The sequence below is a fragment of the Myodes glareolus genome, chromosome 23 (genome assembly GCF_982192425.1).
Source record: "Myodes glareolus chromosome 23, mMyoGla1.1, whole genome shotgun sequence".
NCBI lineage: Eukaryota > Metazoa > Chordata > Mammalia > Rodentia > Cricetidae > Myodes > Myodes glareolus.
The window spans coordinates 18,633,681-18,656,722 of NC_142048.1; the positions used below are offsets into that span (position 1 = coordinate 18,633,681).

At 38.1% G+C, this 23,042-nt stretch overlaps 1 protein-coding gene across 1 annotated transcript in view; it reads right to left on the reverse strand.

The window, feature by feature from the left end:
• Hpgd (15-hydroxyprostaglandin dehydrogenase) overlaps positions 1-22,552 on the reverse strand; it is a 28,014-nt gene extending 5,462 nt beyond the window's left edge. Inside the window, exons 1-4 of the mRNA XM_048455761.3 lie at positions 22,212-22,552; positions 21,869-21,992; positions 18,119-18,225; positions 12,390-12,486 (exon numbers count right to left, since the gene is read on the reverse strand). Of these exons, the coding sequence (XP_048311718.1) occupies positions 12,390-12,486; positions 18,119-18,225; positions 21,869-21,992; positions 22,212-22,304 (421 nt within the window). The 5' untranslated portion in view covers positions 22,305-22,552. The remainder of the gene's footprint in view (positions 1-12,389; positions 12,487-18,118; positions 18,226-21,868; positions 21,993-22,211) is intronic.
• Between the last annotated feature and the right edge of the window lie 490 nt (positions 22,553-23,042).

Consider the following 23,042-nt stretch of genomic DNA (forward strand, 5'->3'; position numbering starts at 1 on the left):
ACAAACTTATGATCTCGAGCTATTTCAAGGCATCACATACGAGAAAGGTATTAACTAGTGTTTTGTTGACTGTGGTCATGAGCAAGCACAAAATATACACATCATTTCTTTAGAAGTAGAATTATAAATGCAATTGGACGCCAACGAGCTTGTTTACTTTTATATGTAACTGTAAAAAACCAACCAATCAACCAATCAACCAATCAAACAAACACAAAAACCAATCAAACAAAAAACCAAGGTCCCACTATGTACTCCAGACTGGCCTCAAACTTTCTATGTAGCATAAACTAGCTGCTTGTTGATTCCTGGCTGCTCAGCCGCAAAATAATCACACAAAAACTATATTTTTTAAATCACTACTTGGCCCATTAGTTCTAGCTTCTTATTAGATAGCTCTTACATATTAATTTAACCCATTTTTATTAATCTGTGTATCGCAACATGGTTGTGGTTTACCAGCAAGGTTTGGTGTCTGCCTCTGGTGGTAGCTCCATGACTTCTCTCTAACTCCACCCTTCTTTCTCCCAGCATTCAGTTTAGTTTTTCCTGCCTACCTAAGTTCTGCCCTATCAACAGGCCAAGGCAGTTACTTTATTAACCAATGGTATTCACAGCATTCAGAAGGGAATTCCACATCACTTGAACTTTCAATCCTTCTGCCTCAGCCCTACAAGTGCATGGATTAAAATAAGGAGCTACCATACCCCATTGAACTTGTTCCCATTTAAAAAACAATATTGGGTTTCATGAATTTTACTTTAACATTTGAAATAATTTTCACTGTATTTAAAATTTTACAGCTTTACTGAGTTTTAATTGACATAAATAAACCAGCATATTCCTAAGGTGAATAATTTGATAAATTTTGACATACGTATAAACAAATGAAGCTATGAGCATAATTAAGACAAGGACCAAATCTATCATTTTATGATTCTTCTTAAATCTTTCCTTCTGTTTCTCTTTTTCCACTCTAAAAACAACTGTTTTGCTTTATTTTATGTTAGTATTAGCATTTTCTAGATTTTTATACACATATAATCATTGAAGTTGCTTTTCAGGGGGTTTGATTCTTTCATTTGTGATAACTATGTTTCGATTCTTCAGTATCTTATTGCTATTATCATTATTGCTGTTATTATTCTGCTAAACAGCAATCTACTGAATGATTTAGCATTATTTATACTATCCATTCACTTGGCAATAGATAGTTGGGCTGCTTCCAGTTTTGTGGTATCAAAATTCAAAATAAAGAGGATTCTACCTTCCAGCTATGTATTTGGTCAAACTGTAGATCATTTGGTCAAATGGAGATAATCTTTTTCATCTCACAGAGCATGTTGATTTTAATTTTTGCTTCTCATACTTTGAATGGGTAGGGTCGAGTATTGATCTCAGTGCTTCACACGGATTTGTACTGGGGTGGGTATAGTGTCACTCTGGGATTCTATTTGCATGGTAGTTTAAGCTTCTGTCTTTACCTGGCTTGACCTCTTCCTCTGTAGTAACAATAACAGTTCTGCTTTGGAAACATTAGCATCTCTTCTTGCCTAGATCGGTAAGCATGCTAAATAACTACGGACTTATTCCTGACCCTCTGCTTTATTCATGTTCCTGCTCTGGATGACCTTATCTACTTATAGCAAAAAGACTGTCTCCCTGTTTCTCTCTTTATTTCATGTGCGTGCACACACATGGGACCAATTATTCTCAAATTTAAACTCCAATGTTCCAGCCAGAATCCCTCCTCTGTTAGGCAAGCTAGTCATTGCCACCTCGCCTGCCAATTTTCTTTATGTGTGTACTAGCTTCAACATTTGGGCTGCACTGAATTCATTTCCAGTACATACATAAGTAAAATTAAGCACAAAGGCAAACATATGTCAATTAAAATCCACATAACCAATGGATGGACTAGTACTGTATAAAAATGTCACTTCTAAACACTATTTTATTACTTAAATATGACCTCTTTTTTTCTCTCTAAGAACCTATCAACTTTCACACAGACTGAGAGAAAATACTTTTAAAAGATATATGTAATAAAGGACTGTTAACTAAATATATATACCAGATTTTAAAAGTTAACAAAAAAGAAATGAAAAACTTTTTAATACAAACAAAACCTCTCTGAAGAAGATACTATCTGCGTGGCAGGGAGGTATATGAAAATATGCTCAACCTCATATGTCATTATGAAATTGCAAACTGAAATGAGATGCCTCTCACTTTTTAGTGCTGTCTCTGGTCCTTTTTGTACGCCCTGTTCTTGGATAATACACTCTCAGTTTCTCTCTCCTTGTCACATGCGCACAGGCAGACACAAATTATTTTAATACTTAAATTCTAGTTCTCTAGCTGGAACTAATCAGAATAGCCCAAACCCAGACACTGACAGTCACAAATGCAGGAGAAATAGAACAATAGGCATTCCTATTCCTTGCTGGTGGGAATGCAAAATGGTACAGGCAGGATGGAGTCAGTCTGGCAGTTTTGACAAACATGTATTTTTACAGCACAACTCAACAATTGTGCTCCTTGGCACTGACCCAAAGTAACTGAATATGTTATGTCCTCACAAAAAATCAGCACATGAATGCTTCCAGTGGTCTTATTCGTAATTGTGTAAAGTTGGAGTCAAGTGAGATATCTTTCTATGACTAAACGAATAACTGAACCATTGGACATTGTACTCAGCACTAAAACTAAATGAGTTATCAAGCCATGAAAAGGTGAATCAGAAACTAAACTGTATTATGAAGAAACAGAACTGAACTGCAAATGTGACATACAGTATGATTCCAGCTCTGACTTCTTACAAAAGGTAAAGCTATAGAGACAGGAAAAAGGTCTGTGTGCGTCAGCGTTAGAGGGGGGAGGGATGAATGGGTGGAGCAGAGAATCCTCAGGGCAGGGAATGCAGTATGTACAGTAAGGTAGGAGTCAATCTGCGTCAGTGCTTTCTGTTCAAGCCTACACCTCGTGAACCTTCTGAGGAAGTCACAGTACCGTGACTACCTTCATCATCAACGGAAGGCTAAATTTCAATTAAGTTTGGTGAAAATAAAGACTGGACTTCTTGAGAACCTTTTAATCAAATCAAACATGCATTCTGGTGGTCGTGCTGCTGGTGCTGGTGCTGGTGCTGGTGCTGGTGCTGGCAGGAAAGTGAATCCTAATGCAAGTTATGAACTTCAAGTGAAAATCTGCCGGTGTATTCATTTATTGTAACCAATGCACCACTGTAGAAAGGGTACTGGTAGTATAGCAGACCGTGACCAAGTGGTGGTGGATATGTATGCATCTATGTTCACAATTTTGTTTTGAACTTAACACTTCTTTATTAAAATAAAGTCTACTGAAAACAATATTCTTAGTTTCACTTTGAGACAGGCCCGAATGATTGTATTCTAGCTTAATCTGGAACTCATTATGTAACCCAGGCTAGCCTTGAAGTCAATATTCTCCTGTCTCACCTTTCTTGAGTGATGGGACAACAGGAGTGTACCACTAAGCTAGGCAATGATACCATTTTAATGAAATGTATCAAAAACAATATAGCACAGTGGGCTGGACCTTGGGTATCAGACAGACTGAACTCAAATCTTCAGTCTAGACTTAGGAGCCCATGAGCCATGTCAACTTTGCAGAGAAGTGTTGCATACCGTAATGCTATCTAATGCAAGCCAGGGTATTAATAAAAACAACTGTGAGTCTACAGTAAGTCAATATACATAATATGCTTAAAATAATGTCACGCACATAATAACTATCACTATGAGACTCAATCTTCATTGTCAAGTTGACTAGATTTAGAATCATCTAGGAGACATACTTCTGCCTGTGTCTCAGAGGATGTGTTCTATAGAGGTATGACCAGGAATGCTTCAGTTCTGGACTGACTGAGTTTTGAAAGAAAGGGGAAAAGGGGAGGGGGAGAGTAGAAGGGGTGCAAGGTAGAAGGAAAAGGAGAGAGAAGAGAGGAAGAGAGAGAGGAGGAGAGGGAGAGAGGGGGAGAAGGAAAAGGAGAGAGAAGAGAGGGAGAGAGAGAGGAGGAGAGGGAGAGAGGGGTGAAGGAAAGTGAGAAAGAGAGGGCGTGGGAGAGGGAAAGGGAGGGAGAGAGAATAGATGAATGCCAGCATGCCATTTTCTTTGCCTCCCAATCTGCCCAGTGTAAACAGGATGCATTATTACAACTATACTTCTTTCCTTCCTTTCCTGGCATAATTATTTATATCCCTAAACTCTGAGTTAAACAAACCCTTCCAAACTCAAGTTATTTCATGTTAACCATTTCATTACAGCCATAAGAAAATTAACAAATGCAATTACTATTTGTTATTATTTTATATCAACATATTTGAGTATTCATCATTTTCTCTTAAGATAAAAAACTAAAATTATTCATCAATTGACAGATTTACCAGTTTAGCTGCTTTTAAAAAAAGAAGTTATATTTTTTTTTCTGAAATGTTACAAACCTGGGACAGCATCCTAATTAACAAAACATGGACTGTTACAAATCCTATCTCAAAGAGTCTCATGGAAGTAGATTCATGGAATAACTATGAATTTAGTTCCGTTTAAGAATAAAATATAATCAAGCAGTATTTTAAATATTTTTAGTTGCAATGAGGAATGGGAACTAACTGTCAAGGTGATTCAAACTAATCTCACAAAGAGTTTTGACAAAGCCAGGACCCCTAAGGTCCAATTGCTGAAATGAAGATCTGTTTTGAAGTATATTACGAATAAATTAATTTGGCCTTTTGTAAAGGATTTAAAAGAAACAACAGCATCAGCAACAAAACAATAGTTTATGTTGGAGTTGGAGAGATGACTAAGCAGCTAAGAGTGGATTCTGCTCATGCAGAGGCCAAGAGTTTGTTTCCCAATGCCCATATCAGGTAGCTCATGACTACTTGTAATTTCAGCTTCAGTGATCTAATGCCTCTGTCCCCTGAAGGCACCTGCACTCATATGTACACACACACACACACACACACACACACACACACACACACAGAGAGAGAGAGAGAGAGAGAGAGAGAGAGACCATAACTAAAAGTAATAGAAAAGAAATATTCATTTATTTCACATTGTAAGAAACCTCTGATTTGTGCTTCAAAGTTGATACTTTATGTTTTAAAAACCAAGCACAGTAGTTTGCAGTAATTATAATCCCATTCCTTATGTTTCCTAATGAAATACAGGGTGGTTCTTTTAAAACACCATCTCAAACCTAATACCAGCCTTCACATCTGTCAACAGCAGCAAATTTAAGATAGTTCAGTGGGTGAGGTGCTTGTTGTAAAAGTATAAGATCCCAAGGTCAGATCTCCAGCACCCATGTACAAAGCCAGGTACAGATATGTATACCTGCAATCCCAGCACTGAAGGGTGGACAAAGATAGGCAGATGCTGAGGGCTCACTGTAGATAAGCTCCAGGTGCACTGGGAGAGTGTCTGAAAAGGTAAGGTGTGCACACAGACAGCACACACATGCACATAAAATACATGTTTAGAAAACCAGTAGGGTAAGGAGTGAGGGTACCTCTGTAGGAATAAGCATTTATGCTCATTCACAAACATAGCCATGCCAAGGACTCCCATGCCTCAGACCCATGGAATGGCAGGATCTTTGCCAGATCCGGCTCAGGAGAATGGCAAAGTCTTCCCCTGTTCTAAGTATGGATCTTGACACTGTGTGCAGATAGTATGAAGGCCAGCCTCCTCTTTCTTAATAACTTCACCTTTTGACGGCTTCCTTATTGAGACCCTCCAGTCCACCTCCTGGTTCAATTGCATATAATGAACATGTTTAGTGTCCTGGCTGCTGGCACATTGCTATTGGAGCTCATGCCCCACCCAATCCCAGTTTTATTTTCCTGTAACCCCTCTCCATCTCTCCAGTCAGATCAGTCCCAAAGCTGTGCAGCACACAACACAGTAAAAGGAGAAATTCTTTACACAAAACTAGTATTTGCAATGACCATTCAAGGGTCTACTAAATAATATCCAGATGATAAAATAATTTATATAATATATACAAGAAATTAGAAATACTTGAAAATTATTGATCCAAGTATAAAGCCATTTAGGACCATAAAGTTAAAATTATATTTTCATAACATTTTCTTCTTAATATTTTTCTGCCCATACTTGTAAAAGCCATCCTTGAGATCTATATCTCACAAAAATATTTTTATTTTGTGCAAAAGTTAACATTTTTCTCACAATTTATAGAATCTGCAAGCATATTTGTTTCTCAATAGATAGGAATCGTATAAAATAGACTATGTAAAAAAACTGAAAATAACTCAATTTTGGAATATAAATTCTCAATCCAAATATGCTAATTTTGGAGGTAGAAAAGCAGGATTCAAATCTTTCCCATTTTCTATACTATCCTAAAGGAAACTAATCATTTGCCTGTCTTTTTAAATCTCGACTTCTTTGTGTGAGGGGAAAATGGAGAAATAGTGGGGATCCTTTTATTCATATTTAAAAGCAAACAAAGAAACGTGAGGACTTCCTCATTCTATAATTTTCGACATGACAGAGCATATTATTCAAGGCAGTTTTGCTGTTTTTGTTTGGTTTTGTGTGCTTCTGGGATAGCACACAGGGACTGAAACAGACGAGCCAACTGTCCTCGTACTGAGTTCGTTCCGTTGCTGTCCCTTGGGTGACTTTTCTCATTATTATTAGGTTTACCAAGAAGTTATATTTGAAGGTGTGGCATGACATAAAAAGGGACAGAATCTTTTAATACCTACTACATGTTTTACGATAAAAATCTTTCCAGGACGATAAATCCAAGAATATTTCCGGTGACAAATTCTCAGAAAGCTGCTGTTAACAATTCATAAGAATTGTGCTTCCTAAAGCACAATTGTGTGATGTTGCCAGAAGTAGAGATGTACTTTAACCAGCCAATGAAGATGTCTAGACCAGTGGAGGCCATCTTCTTGCAGTGAGTATCTATGACCTTAGAATAGAGTTTGAGGATCACCAAAGTCCTATTCCTCAGTAAAGCTTGCAGTGATGTTTATACACATTCAAATTTGAGAAGCACAGCTCTGGAAGACGACCTCCCATCCTTTGAAACGGGGAAATTTGCTCACTCCTTTAAAGCCTCACTAAAAACATTTAAATTTCCTTGTCAGACCTTTCTAATATGTGTCTTCTTAATTATTTTATGATTAAATACAACAAAATTGATACTAGTCTTTCTGGACTGGCAAAGGGAGTGTTGGCAGTGCAAATCAGGAAGTGAAGCTCATATACTCATGACAGTGTACATCAGAAGAATTAAGATCCATGCAGCAGGAACAGTTCCTCCACCCTGTGACATTCACTAAAATATTGGAAGATGAGTTTTTCTTTATTGTAACTGGTCATTCCTACAAGGTTTTTCACATTATATGGTTCCTTTGAAATTAATTATTTCAATGAATATTGAAGATAATTCAATGTATTATCTGAATTACTGAATCTGAAGTTTGCTTTCTTGAGGAGCCTGGCTGACCAGTGAGCTCTCGGCCTCCTTCTTTCTCGACCCTTCAATACTGGGGTTACAGACATGAGTGGCCATGCCAAGTTTGTTTGCCTTGGTGCTGAGGATTTGAATCAGATTTTCATGCTTGCATATCAAATGGTCTTACTCACTGAACTCTCTCCCCATCCTAAGAAACCCATTGACTAGTTGGGATGTCTTATGGTATCATAGCTATCCAACCATCAACAGTAAACCACACTTCATTCTCTGTTGTTCCGCCAACAGTTTTTAATACTTAAGAATGAGTGTGGCAAAAATGAATGTTTGCATGCTGTATTTAGACAAAAACCCCTATAGAAGAGTCTTGTGCTCAGTGATGGCCAGAACCTCTTCTGAAGATGCAGAGGGAGGACATTCGTTCCTCCATGCAGGCTCATCTCACTCTGCTTGTTAAACCCATTAACTGCATTTGAAACTGCGTCAGGAGTCATTACTCATTAAGTTCTCTGCCCAAGCCAGTATGACGGCTTGAGGTTTTGCTATGGCAGTGAAGGACTCTGCAAGACTATAAGAAATCATAATGGCTGACCCAGATGAGTTGAATGTGGCCTCCAACTCTGCTTGCACTAGAGTGAGCAGAAAAAACCAAAACCAAAACACTAATAAAGGAAGCTTGGAAAACAAAAGGAAGTAAATGTTAAAAGCACTTTGAAAGGGAAACATAGTCTTCTCCAGGGAAGAGCATTCATTTGGCTAACCAATAGCAAGTGGTCAACCCTGAAAATATAGATACAAGTAACATTATACAGATAAACAAGTTATATTTAGAAATTATATATATTTAATTTATATATATTCATGTAAAAACAATTAATGAAAAAAGGAGGCTATAAATTTGAGAAAGAACAAAACAGGGTATATAGCAAGGACGGAAGAAAGGGAGGGAAAATAATGTAATTATAATCCCAAAAATAAAATTAAAAAGTACTTTTTATTAAACAATGCCTCTAAGGTTTTTTTTTTCTTTTCGTTTGTTCATTTGATGACCTCAATCTATGTACTCAAGGCCATACATCTGTTGACATAGTTTTTGACTTAGGTATGAGTTAAACACTATTTGATAAAATTTGAGACTGTTTGAAAGCTTTTGTGATGATGTCATGCTAGTGAAAGCACTGGATGGGAAGAGCGATAGCATGTGACTGGCTAACGAGAATGAGGACATGATATAAACCATGCTAGGTGCGGAGGGTGCACTGGTTCTGCAAAGGACACTAGGAGAGGCTGAATAGAACAGGGCAGGCAAAGCGAAGCACAGTCCGTTGCTTGGTCTTTTTAAATGTGGGTGCTTACAGGTTAGGATAAAAATTAAAGGGAGAAGGAGTTTGAAAGGACATAATAATCATTATGGCAGTAGGTTAATTTAAAACCAAAACAATCTTGTCACTGAATTTCTAATAATCCACAGTTTCATCTGCAAGAACTAAAATTCATACATAGGTATAGATCTTGTGTCTGAAATAGGCAATCCCCCCCCCCAAAAAAAAAAACAGAAACAAAAAGAAGCAAACAAAAATCTCCAAAGGTGAGTAGTATGATGATGAAGCCAATTCTTAGCAAAGAAAGCAAAATGAACATTAGATTGAGGGCTCTTGGTGACACATTGGAACTTGGGATTCAGGTCAGCTCCCTGTGTGTGTGTGTGTGTGTGTGTGTGTGTGTGTGCGTGTATGTGAAGGAAAAGCTGAAGTTTCCCATAAGTTAACAGCTCTGAGATTAGAGTGTCTCCCTCACCATGAGTCCTAGAGGGATCAGCAAAATGGAAAGATTTATTCATGGCAGGATTTCAATATTCTTTATGTTCTTCATAGGCTCATTATCATGGATAAACAGGTAGACTCATAATTCAACACATATCTGAGATAGATAATGAAGGGCTAGAATTTAGAGGATTTGCATAAGACTTCAGGTGTGAGTTCCAGCACAGTTGTACATTGTTTACATGGACTGGGGCATGGCACTTAACTCTGGCCTTGCTCTCATGTCCACGGCAGGGACTGTGGGGTTTTTCACAGGTTTATGCTGATAACTAGAGGGTTGACAAATACAGTATTTACGATGGTACCAAATCGATTGCTCAGTGTTCTCTAGAGGTTCATGTAATAAGGATCTGATCTTGAGGATGGTGCTACTGAGGGATAGTAAATCCCTTAGAGAGAGACTTTTGAAAAGGTTCTTAGGTTACTGAGGACTCAAAGGCACTGATAACTATGGATTGTGATATTATTGTTTTGGTTATACAGACACTCCATAATGCACTGCCCTTATAAGAGACTATAAATACCTATCTGCTGAACTTAGCCTACAACTTCCAGAACTCAGTTCTGGCCTTTCTCTTTAAATGTTTTTCTTTTTAAGTGAATTATCTCAAATATTTGATTATAGTGATTTAAGAAAGCTAATGCATTTATAAACAATTAATATTCAACAAGTGCTCTTGGTTATGTGTTTAAATATTCTAACTGGATAAATGACAGTAGTATTATCTTGTATCTCCCCCATTACTGCTCCCTGAGGCAATTAATCTCATTTATATAGCATATAATCTTTACAAAGAGCTGAACTCAGTCAGCCTTTCCAGGCTTCCAAAGAGGTACCCAAGGCCTCCACTGACCCAAAGATAAGGGGATCTATGTATCTTTCTGCATAGTGTCCATGGTTTTCTAAGCTTTGCTGACTCAGTTGGCTGTATAGAGAATATCTATAGAATATTCTATTCTTTTTTTCCCTCTCTTGTTTTCTTTCTCATACTAAGAATTGAACCTAGTGCTTTAACCATCCGAAGGAAACAATCTACTATTGACCTATAACCCCCGGCTATGCAACTCACTTATTTTTATAGAAATTCACATTTAATTTTATGCAGGTGTGTGCCTGTGTGTATGTGTGTATGTATGAGAGAGAGAGAGAGAGAGAGAGAGAGAGAGAGAGAGAGAGAGAGAGAGAGAGAGAGAGGGCACATGTGTGCTTTCAGGTGCCTGCAGAGGCTCAAATAGAGCATCAGATTCTCTGGAAGTGGAGTTACAGATGACTGAACTGTCTGATGTGGCTGCTGGGAACTTTGATCTTTGTATGATCAACTGCTTTTAGAACTTGCCAATCCCACCTCTCTCATTTAAAAAGGACATTTGGGACAGGGTCTTTTAGGGTATCCTTAGAATTGTAGCAATGACATTTGTAATAGATTTCATAGGGGAAAGAGCAGCCCAACTATCCTTAATGCTTTATACGTTAGGTCTGTAATAACATTAGGGGTGTCATTTTCACTTTAAGCAGCCTAGAAATGAGATGTCAGTCTCACATCAGACTTCCTAAAGAAGGATATCTATAAATATAAATGGTACTTTTATAATGGCTCAAGCATCATCTGAGAATGAGAATCAGGGATTGTCTGAGTTGTAGATACCTCCAAATACTACTGCTGGCCTCTTCTGTTTCCCCCAATACTATTGGAGGCAGAAATGACAGCAGTGTGTGTGTGTGTGTGTGTGTGTGTGTGTGTGTGTGTGTGTGTTTGTGTGTGTGTGTGTGTTTGTGTGTGTGTGTGTGTGTGTGTGTGTGTGTGAATTTTTATCCTGAAGTTATTACACTGAGAACTTGCAGGTAATTTAAAGTCTTCTCGATTTTTGGACATAAAGAGTTTAGATTTGCTGTCAACAATGATCAGGTTTCTTAAATGTTATGACTTCACAGGCACCTTTCTAGAAACACTGATGAATTATTCCTAGACCTTTTGGTGTTTTTTTTTGTTTGAGATGGGACACTGCTGTTGGCTAAGCTGTCCTCTAACTCTGGACACTCCCTCCTTCCTCCTACCTCAGCTTCTCCAACACATCCATCCTTGACTGGGTTTTTAAAAGTGTAGTTATGTAAGTGAATTGTTCCACACATTTGTAGCTATCATTGAAGAATAAAGTAGTCAGCTGATACTAAACCTCTTGATTCTGAATGTAAGCCAGTTTTGGATTGCTTATGTAGCCTCAACTCTTCAGTCTTCAGTGTGGCAAAAGAACAGCTGTCCGCTGAAGACATTTTCCTTTCATGTACACTTGGAATATATTCTCCAGATATTTCAAGTAGTTAGGTGAACCATAAGATCAAATTCTACACTGGAGTGTGAGCACAGTAAGGTCTGCCAAGGCTTGGGTGGGGTGGAACAGCAGTAATGAGACCTCCACATGCCTTCCTTCTTTCTACTGGACAGAAAGGAGTCTGCCTACTGCAGAACAAGACCAGAAGCTCTGTGATACAGGGGAAGATCTTTTGTCAGTCAGGGTTTTGCCAAATTGCTGTATATAGAATCGGTACCCAACACTAAGAATCTTGCCCTTGATAACATACAGATGCTGCCAAAATTTATTCCTTGAAGCTAGGGTGTGTTTGGATGTGGTTTAATAGCTTAACATACACCAAATAGTAGAGAAAATGTAAACTTTTAAATTACACCTTCTTACTAAATTAACAGGGAATGAGAAATTGTTTATACCACATTAGTAGTTTTCATTTTGTCAAAGGTTTTTTTTTTACATGTTTTCCTATTTGGAAGTAATCTTTGAAAAAAAATAACTGAAAACACACAAGCACACACACACAAACACCCACACTAAAGCAATATCACAGTAAAGATAACTTTGAAATGAAGTAGCAGATATATTGTTCAATTTTTCTGTATTATGTGCAGAAAAATCTAAAAAACCATTAAGAATGCAAACAAAGACTGATTCAACACAGTCTTGTCTTGAGGTTCATATACTTCATAGACTGACTTTTGTGGTCCACATGACCAGTAAGAAAAGTTTCTTGTTTAAATAAGAATCGTTCTTACCTGCTAATGAAGACATATTGATAATGACGCCACCTTCACCTCCATTTTGCTTACTCATGTAATCCAAACCAAGGTAGGTTCCACTGATAACAGAAACCTAATCCAGAAGCAAAGATGGCAAAAGTGATAACAGCTATTAGTCTTTATCATGTGTTTGCATACCAAACAGTGCTCACTCAGGGACATAGGGAGCTCTGCAAATATAATCAGTGAGCGTTTTTGCATGCTTTGAAGTTTTAATTGATCCTGATTTGCTTTTTGCCTTCCTAACATTAGTGTAGGTTATGATATTTCTACGTAATTGCACCAAATTTAGTTGGGCATATCTACTTCTGGGCATGCAGCCTACCAGTTACGGGAAGTGAGACCTGAGGATGGAAAAATGGAGGTGGAGGTCAAGAGTGGGATCTGGTTGCTGTTTTTAGGAAAGATATGAAGAAATGGCTACATTATCCCCTTAATGTTGCTTGGTAAGTGTTCAGTCACTGTAAAGCACAGCCACACTAGCATCATGAAGATGAAATCTGAATGAAAGATGGCAGGTTGGTGAGATGGAAGTGACTAGTCCGTGGTGGGAGCACTGATCTACACTATCAGATAATCCTGAGCCCTTCAGTTTGGGGAGATGACACACCTCTTTTCTAGCTGTAGTTTGAGTAGGTATTTTCTGTTACTTGGACACAGTCTTTTGACATATCGTCTACTTAATGTTACTCCACACTGCTGATGGCTTCATTCTGATCGTCTACTGTTTTCCTGCTCACCTCCTCCGGGGCAAACGCTTTCTACTTTTCTGCTAGCCTTGAAAAAATTACTACTCTCTAAATTAACTTAAGAGAAAACCGATAGGATGTTTCTCCTCTTATTTCTCTAAACTCTTCTCTGTTTCAGCTTAAGCGTTTCAAAAACGAAGATTCACTTTGGACAGTTTTTACATTTTAAAAAGAACTTTCTTAGCAAGTGTTCAGGGAAACTCCTTTTCCTAGTAGTATTTCAAGAATAACAAGAAAACAAAAATAAGTCAAAATTCTATTTGTTTAAGCATTTTTTCCAGTTAAGTGAGAGCATAAATAATTTATCGTAATTGCCCTCTAAACGAATAAAAGAACACCTTACTGGATTATATAAAAAGGAAACAATTATATACATGACTGAGATAAGTTAGATTCTTTTAGTTTCTGCCCAATTCTTCAGCAGGCCTGATTAAGGTTTTAGTTTAAATATACCACTGTATGCTTTTATTCTGGTATTTAAAGTTTTGCTGACATTCTGCATCTGTGTTTCCAAAATCTGCAAGTTGTAGCAAGATATGAAACGTACAAAAGTTTAAGCTTCATTTTTAAAATATTTTTTTAAAATATATTTATTTTGTTTTCTATGTGTATGAATGTCTGTCTACAAGTATGGACATACACATGTGTGTCGCCGGTGCTTTTGAAGGTCACGGGAAGTATTAGATTCCTGGGACTGGACCTACTGGAGTCACCCTGTCGGTGCTGGGAACCAAACCCACACCCTCAGCCAGAGCAGTCAATGCTCCTATCTGTTGAACCGTTTCTCCAGCTCCTAATTCTAAAGTTTTAGAAAGTAAGATTAATTTTTGCATTTTCTGCTGAGGAGGACAGGGGGATATTTTTCTCAACCGTCTGAGTTAAAGAACTGAACAACTCTTTACGTGAAGTGTCGATGGAAGAAGCCTCAAGTGTTATCTAATGTATTGTTGTATACAAGTGATATTTTCATTTCTTTACTATAACAATCTTTTCCTTGTTCCAGATTTCACACACTACCCCCCCCACACACAATAAACTTTTAGAAAAAAATCATAGAATGAAATATTTCATGGCTTTGAGCAATGCTTATAGATCTTATATATTAGATCATTGAATCAAGCATCTAAATAAAATTATATTACATTTCAGGATGAAGCAGAATATAATTTAGGTCTGTGGTATTATTTAAGATACATTGTGAATGTAGTTAAAACTCTGTTCTTGACTTCAAGAAAAAAAATTCTCTAACTTCGAGTAGAGAAAAGAGAAATTCCTTAACTGTTGAAAAATAATCAAATGAGCATATTCAATTTAATACTTTTGGTTGTGAATAGTCAACTTTGTAGATAATACTAAAATTGTAATTCAAACTTATTCCAAGTGTTAGAATTTTGTGCTAATTGCACTGCTCTGTAACTTACGTCCACTCTTTTCAGTTTCTCTCTACTGGGAATAATTCTCTAGTAACAAAGACATCTAGACAGGTGGTAAGATCCTAATTGTTGGTTTCCCATCTTATCATGTACCACATATTTCTACAGCACACATACACAGTGTACATACATGCCCACTCAGAGAGAGATATACACCTGTATTTCGTCACCACTAAAATGCCCAGTCTATCATTTCTCCATTTCTCTTGTCTCATTTTCTTCCACTCTGGGGTACTCCATAGCTTAGGGTTCTTACACTACATTGTAATGAGGGTATTTTGGCATCTAAATCATGTGTTTTTGCTTTTTAGGGTCCTTGATATTTTCTCCAAACCAGTTCCTGAAGAACATTACTAGAGAGGATTATTTTTCTGAAATCCCCTTCACTGTTTAACATTTCATATCTAAGGTTTTAGTGGTTCCTTGTTTTAGAGCTAAATATTATGTCTTCTACTTAGTTGGAAACACTTATAATTTAGCGAACTCTTCCTAATACACTTCAACTAGAACATTCATTGTTACAAGACATCAATGACACCAAATAGTTATCTCGCTGTCCTGAATATCCTTTGGAGCCAACAAAAGGAAACACATTAACAACAATGCTGTTTAAAAATAGCCTAAAGAGAAGAGGGATGGGGGTAATTCACCAGTTAATGAGACAATATATTTTTCCCTCCTAGAATTTTCACCCCAAGAGCAGCACCTGCTAGGAACCATGAGGCTCTGTTTTGGTCTGCCCATGTTTCTGAGTCCTGATTCAGATAGGAGTAACTTTCCTTTTTAAATCTCTTTCTTTTTTAGTTTTTTTTTTTCATGCTGGACAGGGTCTTGTATATTTTGTGTAATACTTTTGGATTTTTCACTTTTTTTTTCTGATGTTGCTCTCCCCGCTGCGTTTCTTGTCTGCCTTATGGCTGACCTCCATGTAGGCTTAACTCAAACAGCATGTTTTTGTCTTTTTCATAAGCTCTCATTGATGATTCCATAATAAATTATTTTTTAAATCAGCAACACTTCTGCCTATTTTCTCAGTTCATCTCCTTATTAGAAGCACAATAAGAGAGAAGAATACACTTCATATAAAAAGGAGATTGTGGATAAATATATATTCTGATACCTAGAGGGGAAATATACTTTATTGAATGTCTTTGTCTTAACACTGAGCTCATTCGTCACACAAATTGTGTTCTATTTAAGCGTAAATGTCCTTAGAGGTAGGAAGTTTAGCTTCTTTCACAACTCAAGATCAGAGATATAAAGAAAGAGTCCTTAAGCTGTTAGATTCAGAACTGAACTTTAGGTTTGACTAATTCCAAATTTGCACCCCATTTTTCCCCAGAGGAAAATCAGTAGTCAACTAGTATTTCTAGAAAGAAAATCATCACCAGCTTTACATTTTGCTTTTTATGTGAATATACTAAAAGATTCAATATCTGTTAATTATATATGAACATTAGATTGCCTTTCGTATCTGAATGGAGATGAATTCTTTATGTTTATTAAAGTTTCAAAATGTTAAAAGAATCAAATTTTAGTATTGTTTTACCAATGTTCAAAGCAAATCCACATACCTACCTACCAAAGTTATTACAAATTTGTAAAGTAGCCAAGTGTCAAGTACAGCACTGACTTACTGTGTGAGAATACAGAGGACTGTTTCACGAGTTTCTTCCTAGGGTTAAAAACAGGAACTATATGGTGCTGGAGAGAGGGTTCATCTGTTAAGAGCACATTTTTTGTTTTGTTTTGTCTTTTTCCTGAGGACTGAGTTCAGCGTTCATATATGCTAAACAAATTTTATTCTATTGCCATATACCTCATCCTCAGTGCCTCCTCCTTCTTTATTTATCTGCAGTCATGGATCTATTTCCTACCATTGACCTATTGCCAGATTCATCATTTGTGATTCTGCAATCACTCGTTCTATCTAAAATATTCCTGGTGAGCTCTGAGGGGTTGCGAATGACCTTACCCTTGCCTTCAGATAAAGGGAGAAGCTCAACAATGACTTTCAGGACAATAGAATGGTCCCTTTTCCTATGTGGGAAGACTGATGAGATCGGCAGGGTGAAGGATAAGAAGGGGGTAATCATGGGAAGTAATGAAAGTGTGAGCACACATGAGATGGTGTGGCAAATCACCAAAGACTATACTAAAACAGAGATGTACACACCACTCCTATGTAATAATTTGCACAAGACTCTTGGTACTTCTCAGTAAGAACACAAAAAGTAACCTTCTGCCTTCAAAGAACTTACTTTGTGCTAGCATGAATTATACATCTAAAAACATACATCTAGTAGAATTATCCAGTGTAGAGTTTTATGAGATTGGTGGGAATATGCCGGATGGGATCTCTGAGGACGATGCATTGGGGATGGAGGTACATGGCAAGAGTTTAATATCTGTTTGATATATACGAACTGTCCTTAGGGAAACAACACAAAACAACAACCTGCTCTTAACAGCCAAGCCATCTCTCCAGCCCCATCTAGTTCCTCTTTTAAAGTTTATCATCCCCTAGAAAGAAAACCATGAAACAGTCCGCTATATTCTCACACGTGAAGTCAGCGCTGTTCTTGACATTTGGCTGCTTTGCAAACTTGTAATAACTTGAGCCAGGGCATGGTGGCCCTGTATAAAATCCATCTGACATTTTGTTTTAGCTACACACTTCTTATGTTTTGTTTTTGTTCTTGTTTTCTTGCAATGCTGGGGAAAGCTTTTGGTTTTATTGAACCTCAATTGCGTTATGTTGAGGATAGAATGTCATAATCGACCCACTTGTACAACATCGGGTGAATTGAAACCCTCATTTTAAAATTTTACCCATAATTTGCTTCAGATATAACTCATCTTCAAATGTGCATATCACACACAAGAGCATGCATGTCAAACACACACACACACACACACACACACACACACACACACACTCCGTCATTCATGCACACCGCCTGAATTACTGAATTACATGCCAAAAGTCTTATTAACGAGAAAGTTCAATTGCCTCTTTAACCTTGTTTTCTGATCTATTTCCAGAACCTAAGGTTTGTTTTTCAAATAAGTAAGTTTGAATTAGGGTTTAGCAATCTCAACTTGTCAAGGACCAGACATAAGTATTTTTAGCATTTTGCAAGCCATAAGGTTTTTATCACAACATTCAATTTGCCATTATTGCAAAAAAACTAGACACAGAAATACATAGCAGTGACTTCGGGGTTATGGCTTAATAAAACTTTATGTGTACTGAAATTTCAGTTTCACTTATTTATGTATTTCAGGTCATTAATGAGCTGTACTTTTTTGCCTCTAATATTTAAAAAAATGCTTCCTTAATAACAAATATCAAATAGCTTCATATTTATGAAAATAATATTTGCTAGCTTTTGCTAACTTATACTTTTCTATACAGAAGGTCATAAGTGTTGTTATATGAATATGATAATAACATTAGTATTATGTATAAAGTAGTGGCATTAAACAATTGTAGTGAATAAAGAAGCCCAATAAAGCTTACCAGATTAATCTGCAGCGTCTGTTCCCAGTTTTTCTCGTTGTTCACCCCTGCATTATTGACCAAAATATCCAATCTTCCAAAATGGTCTACAACTTTTCTAAAAGTATCTGATAAAAGGAGAGATGGATATTTTAATTTTCCGTGTCTGTATCTACATAACTTCCTATGAGAGGGCATGGATTTCATTGTTTTTACTTTTTATTTTACTCTATTTGATTGTTGTACCACAGGTTAAATTTAGGACCTGACGGCCGAGACACTAAATTATATCCCTAACATCTTTTGACGTTTTATTTTGAGTCAGGGTCTCACTAAATTACCTAGATTGTCCTTCAACTTGAAACCCTCATGCATTAGCTTTCATAGCTGAAATTACAGGCTGGCACCACCAGGTTTGGTTGGATGTTTAAGTCTAGTTGCCCACATTGTAAGAATTACACTCATGATCTGGTTCTCAGTAAAGTGGTCTATAGGCCAATTTTGTCACCTAGAGTTACCCAAATATTAGAAACATAGTAGAGTTATTACATGGCTATTAAATCAGAATCTGACTTCAACATATCCTTAGGTGATTTGAATTCATATTAATGCCCTGTAATCAATAAATTGATGGAGTAAATGTTAAAGAAGTGAGCATTCCAAACTAAGTGCTCTCTTGAGGTCAGTTTGGGCAGCTCGTATCTTGCTTTCCTTAAGACACAATCGTAACTCTTTAGTGTAGACGATAAATACACATTTTTAAAAAAATATTTATTGTTTATTATGTATACAGTATTCTGTCTGTGTATATGTCTGCAGGCCAGAAGAGGGCACCAGACCTCATTACAGATGGTTGTGAGCCACCATGTGGTTGCCGGGAATTGAACTCAGGACCTTTGGAAGAGCAGGCAATGCTCTTAAACCACTGAGCCATCTCTCCAGCCCCAAATACACATTTTTTATGTTTGTTTGCAGAAGGGTCAAATCTAGGACCTACACACTATAGAAAAATGATTTACCATAAGAACTATGCCCCTAGCCCCTCAAATAACCCCATTGAATAAGCTGTATTGTATATCGGAAGCATTAAACTAACTCGAGTACTCATGCATTTCAATCCATATTTGAGGATTCTTTGACATCCTAATGAGTAGAAGCCTACTTTGTGTTCTGCTGATTTCATCATGTTCGTGCTACCTTCATGTTTTCTTCTGACTGCCCTCTCACTAGCATCACTACTTTTCATTATGGCTTTATACACAACTGTGTTCGATTGGGAGGGAAAGTCTGTATCGATCACAAGACCTGAATCTCACTCATTGCTCCGTCTAACCTCATATCCAGGTCTTGCCAATCCTCTATAGCGAGTTCAAAGTTGGCTTTACCACCTTAGAATTGGGAAACTCATGTTTCTTAAAGCATATTTTTTTTATACATGTCTAAAGATTTCACAAGTTCCATGGTCACTTTCTTCCTACTTCTATTACTGCAGACTACAGGCAACAACCGTATTGTCTTGGCTCTTTCTCGGGACAGAAATGTATTTCCAGGCCTGCAAGTGAACACATAGGTTTCTTTAAATAGGCAGATCAACCCAATTTTTATCTGGACAGAAATAAGTTTTTAGAGTTATTAACAACCATCAAACATTTTGGGGGGGGAAGCACCTGACATGGAGTTGACTGCTAAGCACATTGTCAAAGTTTTTGCATAAGCATCATTTTACACTCACTGGGCCAAACTGAAAAACAACAAAAGTAATACCAATAATACAAATAATAAAACAAAACTTCTTACATTTTAGTGGAATTTTAAAACCATTTCTTAAGTCTTAAATTGGTTCCAGAAAAGGTCAAGGAATATGAATCTGCCCTGCACCCCTCTGTCCTAGGTTTCATGATCACGTCTCTACAGAGACAGCCCCACTTTGTGGGAAATTATCAAACACACATGTCTGATTCTTCTTTAACTTTTCTTCTCCCTTAGTTGCCATTGCTCTGCTTTCACCAAAGTGCCCTGTGCCATCTGCTTTTTAATGAATCACTGAGATCCTGGCTCACATGACTTAAAAATTTTGCGCCCGCTGACATTTACATGTTATGATACTCTCTGTAATTCATCCAGCTTTCTGTGCTATTTCCAACTGTTAATTTGTACAATAACATGTCTAGATTGTATCCAAGAACCCTTTCAACTCTGTAATTTTACAATGTATCTAAACAGTCTTTTGTTTGTTTGTTTGTTTGTTTGCAAGAAACAAAGTTTCTCTGTATCTTTGGAGCCTGTCTTGGAACTAGCTCTTGTAGACCAGGCTGGCCTTGAACTCACAGAGATCGGCCTGCCTCTGCCTCCCGAGTGCTGGGATTAAAACCCATTATGTGTCACCACTGACCAGCGTATCTAAACAGTTTTAAAAGTTGAGGGCAGCATTATGTTCTGATGTTGTGAGAATGACTGCTATCCTTTCATTTTATGCCTGTATGTTTTAACCAACAGGTGGACTTCTGATGATTGACAAGCCTTCCAGTCCTGAGTTTTCTTCACAACTACTCATGCTTAAGGAATATATTTATAGGCATGGTACTCATTTTAACTACTGGCAAAATAACTGACATTAAATGTCGTGTGTGAAGCCGTACAAATTATCTATACCAGTCCCTATACCAGCGGTATGAGTGGTGGGTCTTCTTTAAGCCTAAATGCCATTAATATGTTATCAATAAAACTACCCACTGGCAAGGCATGCTCTATTATGATGCTCTTAATAAATTGCTCTACTTATGCATGCTATCTATTGCCTAACACCACTTTCATATTTTAATGACATTCCCTTTATCCGGTTTCCCTTATCATTAGATTCACAGTCTCCTAAAGATCAGTCCATTTTCTTCACAGGCTATACTAAGATCTAAGAAACCCAAGACCTTAGTATCCCTTTAATAGAAAGTCTAGCGTGAACCTGGTGGAAGTTTACTGACTTCTGGATTAAAAATGTGCCTACCAACTTCCTTCATTCCTTTGAAGAACACCTCGTGAAATACCAACACGTTTCTTCTTTTTTTTTTTTTGCCCTGGGAAATTTTCTTTATGAAAATTCTTTGAGCCCTCTATACAGCCAGTGTATATTGCTGACGCCAATTTTCTTCCTGATACTTCACAAGTCTATTTTAAGAGATCACAGAAAAACAGGAAAACGTTGGGGAAAGGCATGAGAGTTTTTTCTTCTTTAATTCTAATACCACACAGTTACTATTTTAAGAACCATCTTGTGTGTGGGGGGGTGTGTGTGGGGGGGACCCAGAGAAAATATCTGGCTAAAAGCATTTGGTTTGCCTGTGACCCTGACCCTTGAACTAGTAGTCTGAAGTGTTTAAGAGAAAGGCGAGCCACATATGCTTGTCACTGACTCTGTATCTTCCAGTTGTCTGAGACCTATTGCCACAGTTCCGCAGCCTGTCCCCACACTGAGTAATTACTGTAGCAGCACCGTCTTCGAATACACAAAAGACATTTGATTACATTATGTGCTGCCAAGTAACTAAAATAAAAGGATTTCTTAGGCAGTCCTGTCTTCCCTTAGTTTTTTATGGCTGTTGGATTGTCAGAAAGAAACATAACAGTCCAAACTATCCATCGGAGCTAGAAGGTAGCAGCTTCTCCCAAGAGAGCGATGCTGGCGCTCAGCCTTGTTGGTTCTTACCTAGCAATCTTCAGGTCGCTGCTTGCTCAGGGCGTGTTCCCGAGTCTATGGATTGATTTCCCATGGCTTACCTCTCAGTTGTTCCTGGTCAGCCACATCACACTGGAGGAACAGCGTCTTCTGAGGTTCGAACTGCTCATCCAGGGCAGCTTTACACTTTACACCTGCCTCGAGATTCCAATCCACCAACGCTACCTACGAAGAAGAAGAGAGAGGAAGCAGGTCTTGGGTGCAGCTCCTGCCACCGAGCCGCAGACGCTGAAGCGATGAATAAACAAGACGCTCCCTTCTTAGACCTTAGCGAGCGCTCATCCAAGTTCGGGTTCTCTGCCAGCGGCGTTGGAGGTCTGCTAGCGAGCCTGGGGCTTTGCACTCTCGGGGCTCCAGCGTGCGGGTGGATAGAGAAGTTCTTACCTTGGCGCCATGGTGCAGCAGAGCCTCGGCGAAGGCCCTGCCTATGCCTTGCGCTGCACCGGTCACCAGGGCCACTTTGCCGTTCACGTGCATGGTGGGTCGCGGCTCCGCTAGTGGTGGGCGAGCTCTGCGTCTCTGCTCCGCTACAGCTTTTATAGTCCCCTCTGCGCGCCTCTGCAGCGGCCCTGGGAGCTAGCTCTCTTGCCAGTGGGCGGGGATGAAACTGTCAAACCAGAGCCTAGGAAACCTTCAATGTGTCACCTGCCCCGGAGCTCAGCTCCGGGTCGACTCGAGGTGATTTTTGCCTTCCAGGCTTTCAGCTGTTGCCTGTTCCCCTACAGGAGTTACTCTCGAGTCTCTGGTTGCTTGATGGCGTTTAGCTGACAGAGGAAACACAGAAAGGAAAGAAGAAAAAGTTTCTAAAAAAGTTTCTTAGACTACTGAAAGGCTAATCCTATAGGAGAGCAGAGGAACAGCTGGGGAAATTGTATTGCTCCGCCCACCCTCTACAAATAGTAAGCAAGCAAAGGAACGAACAAAAACAAAATAACAAAATTTTAGGGACGATGTTGAGAGAAAACGAGAGTTAGGGAGGGAGGGAGGGAGGAAGAGAGAGAGAGAGAGAGAGAGAGAGATTTTGAAGTTTTTGCATAACCTCTCATCTCATAAATAGATACTATTGTAGGGTAGGAGTGAAAGATGGTAACTATTTGCTTTTATTTTGTACAAATGTTGGGCATGAGAGTTTAATTTTGCTCTGATCCCAAAAAAACCCGAATCACATTTCAGCGCTAGAGTTTTAAGAATCTTCTTGGTGTTCCCGTTTCCAAT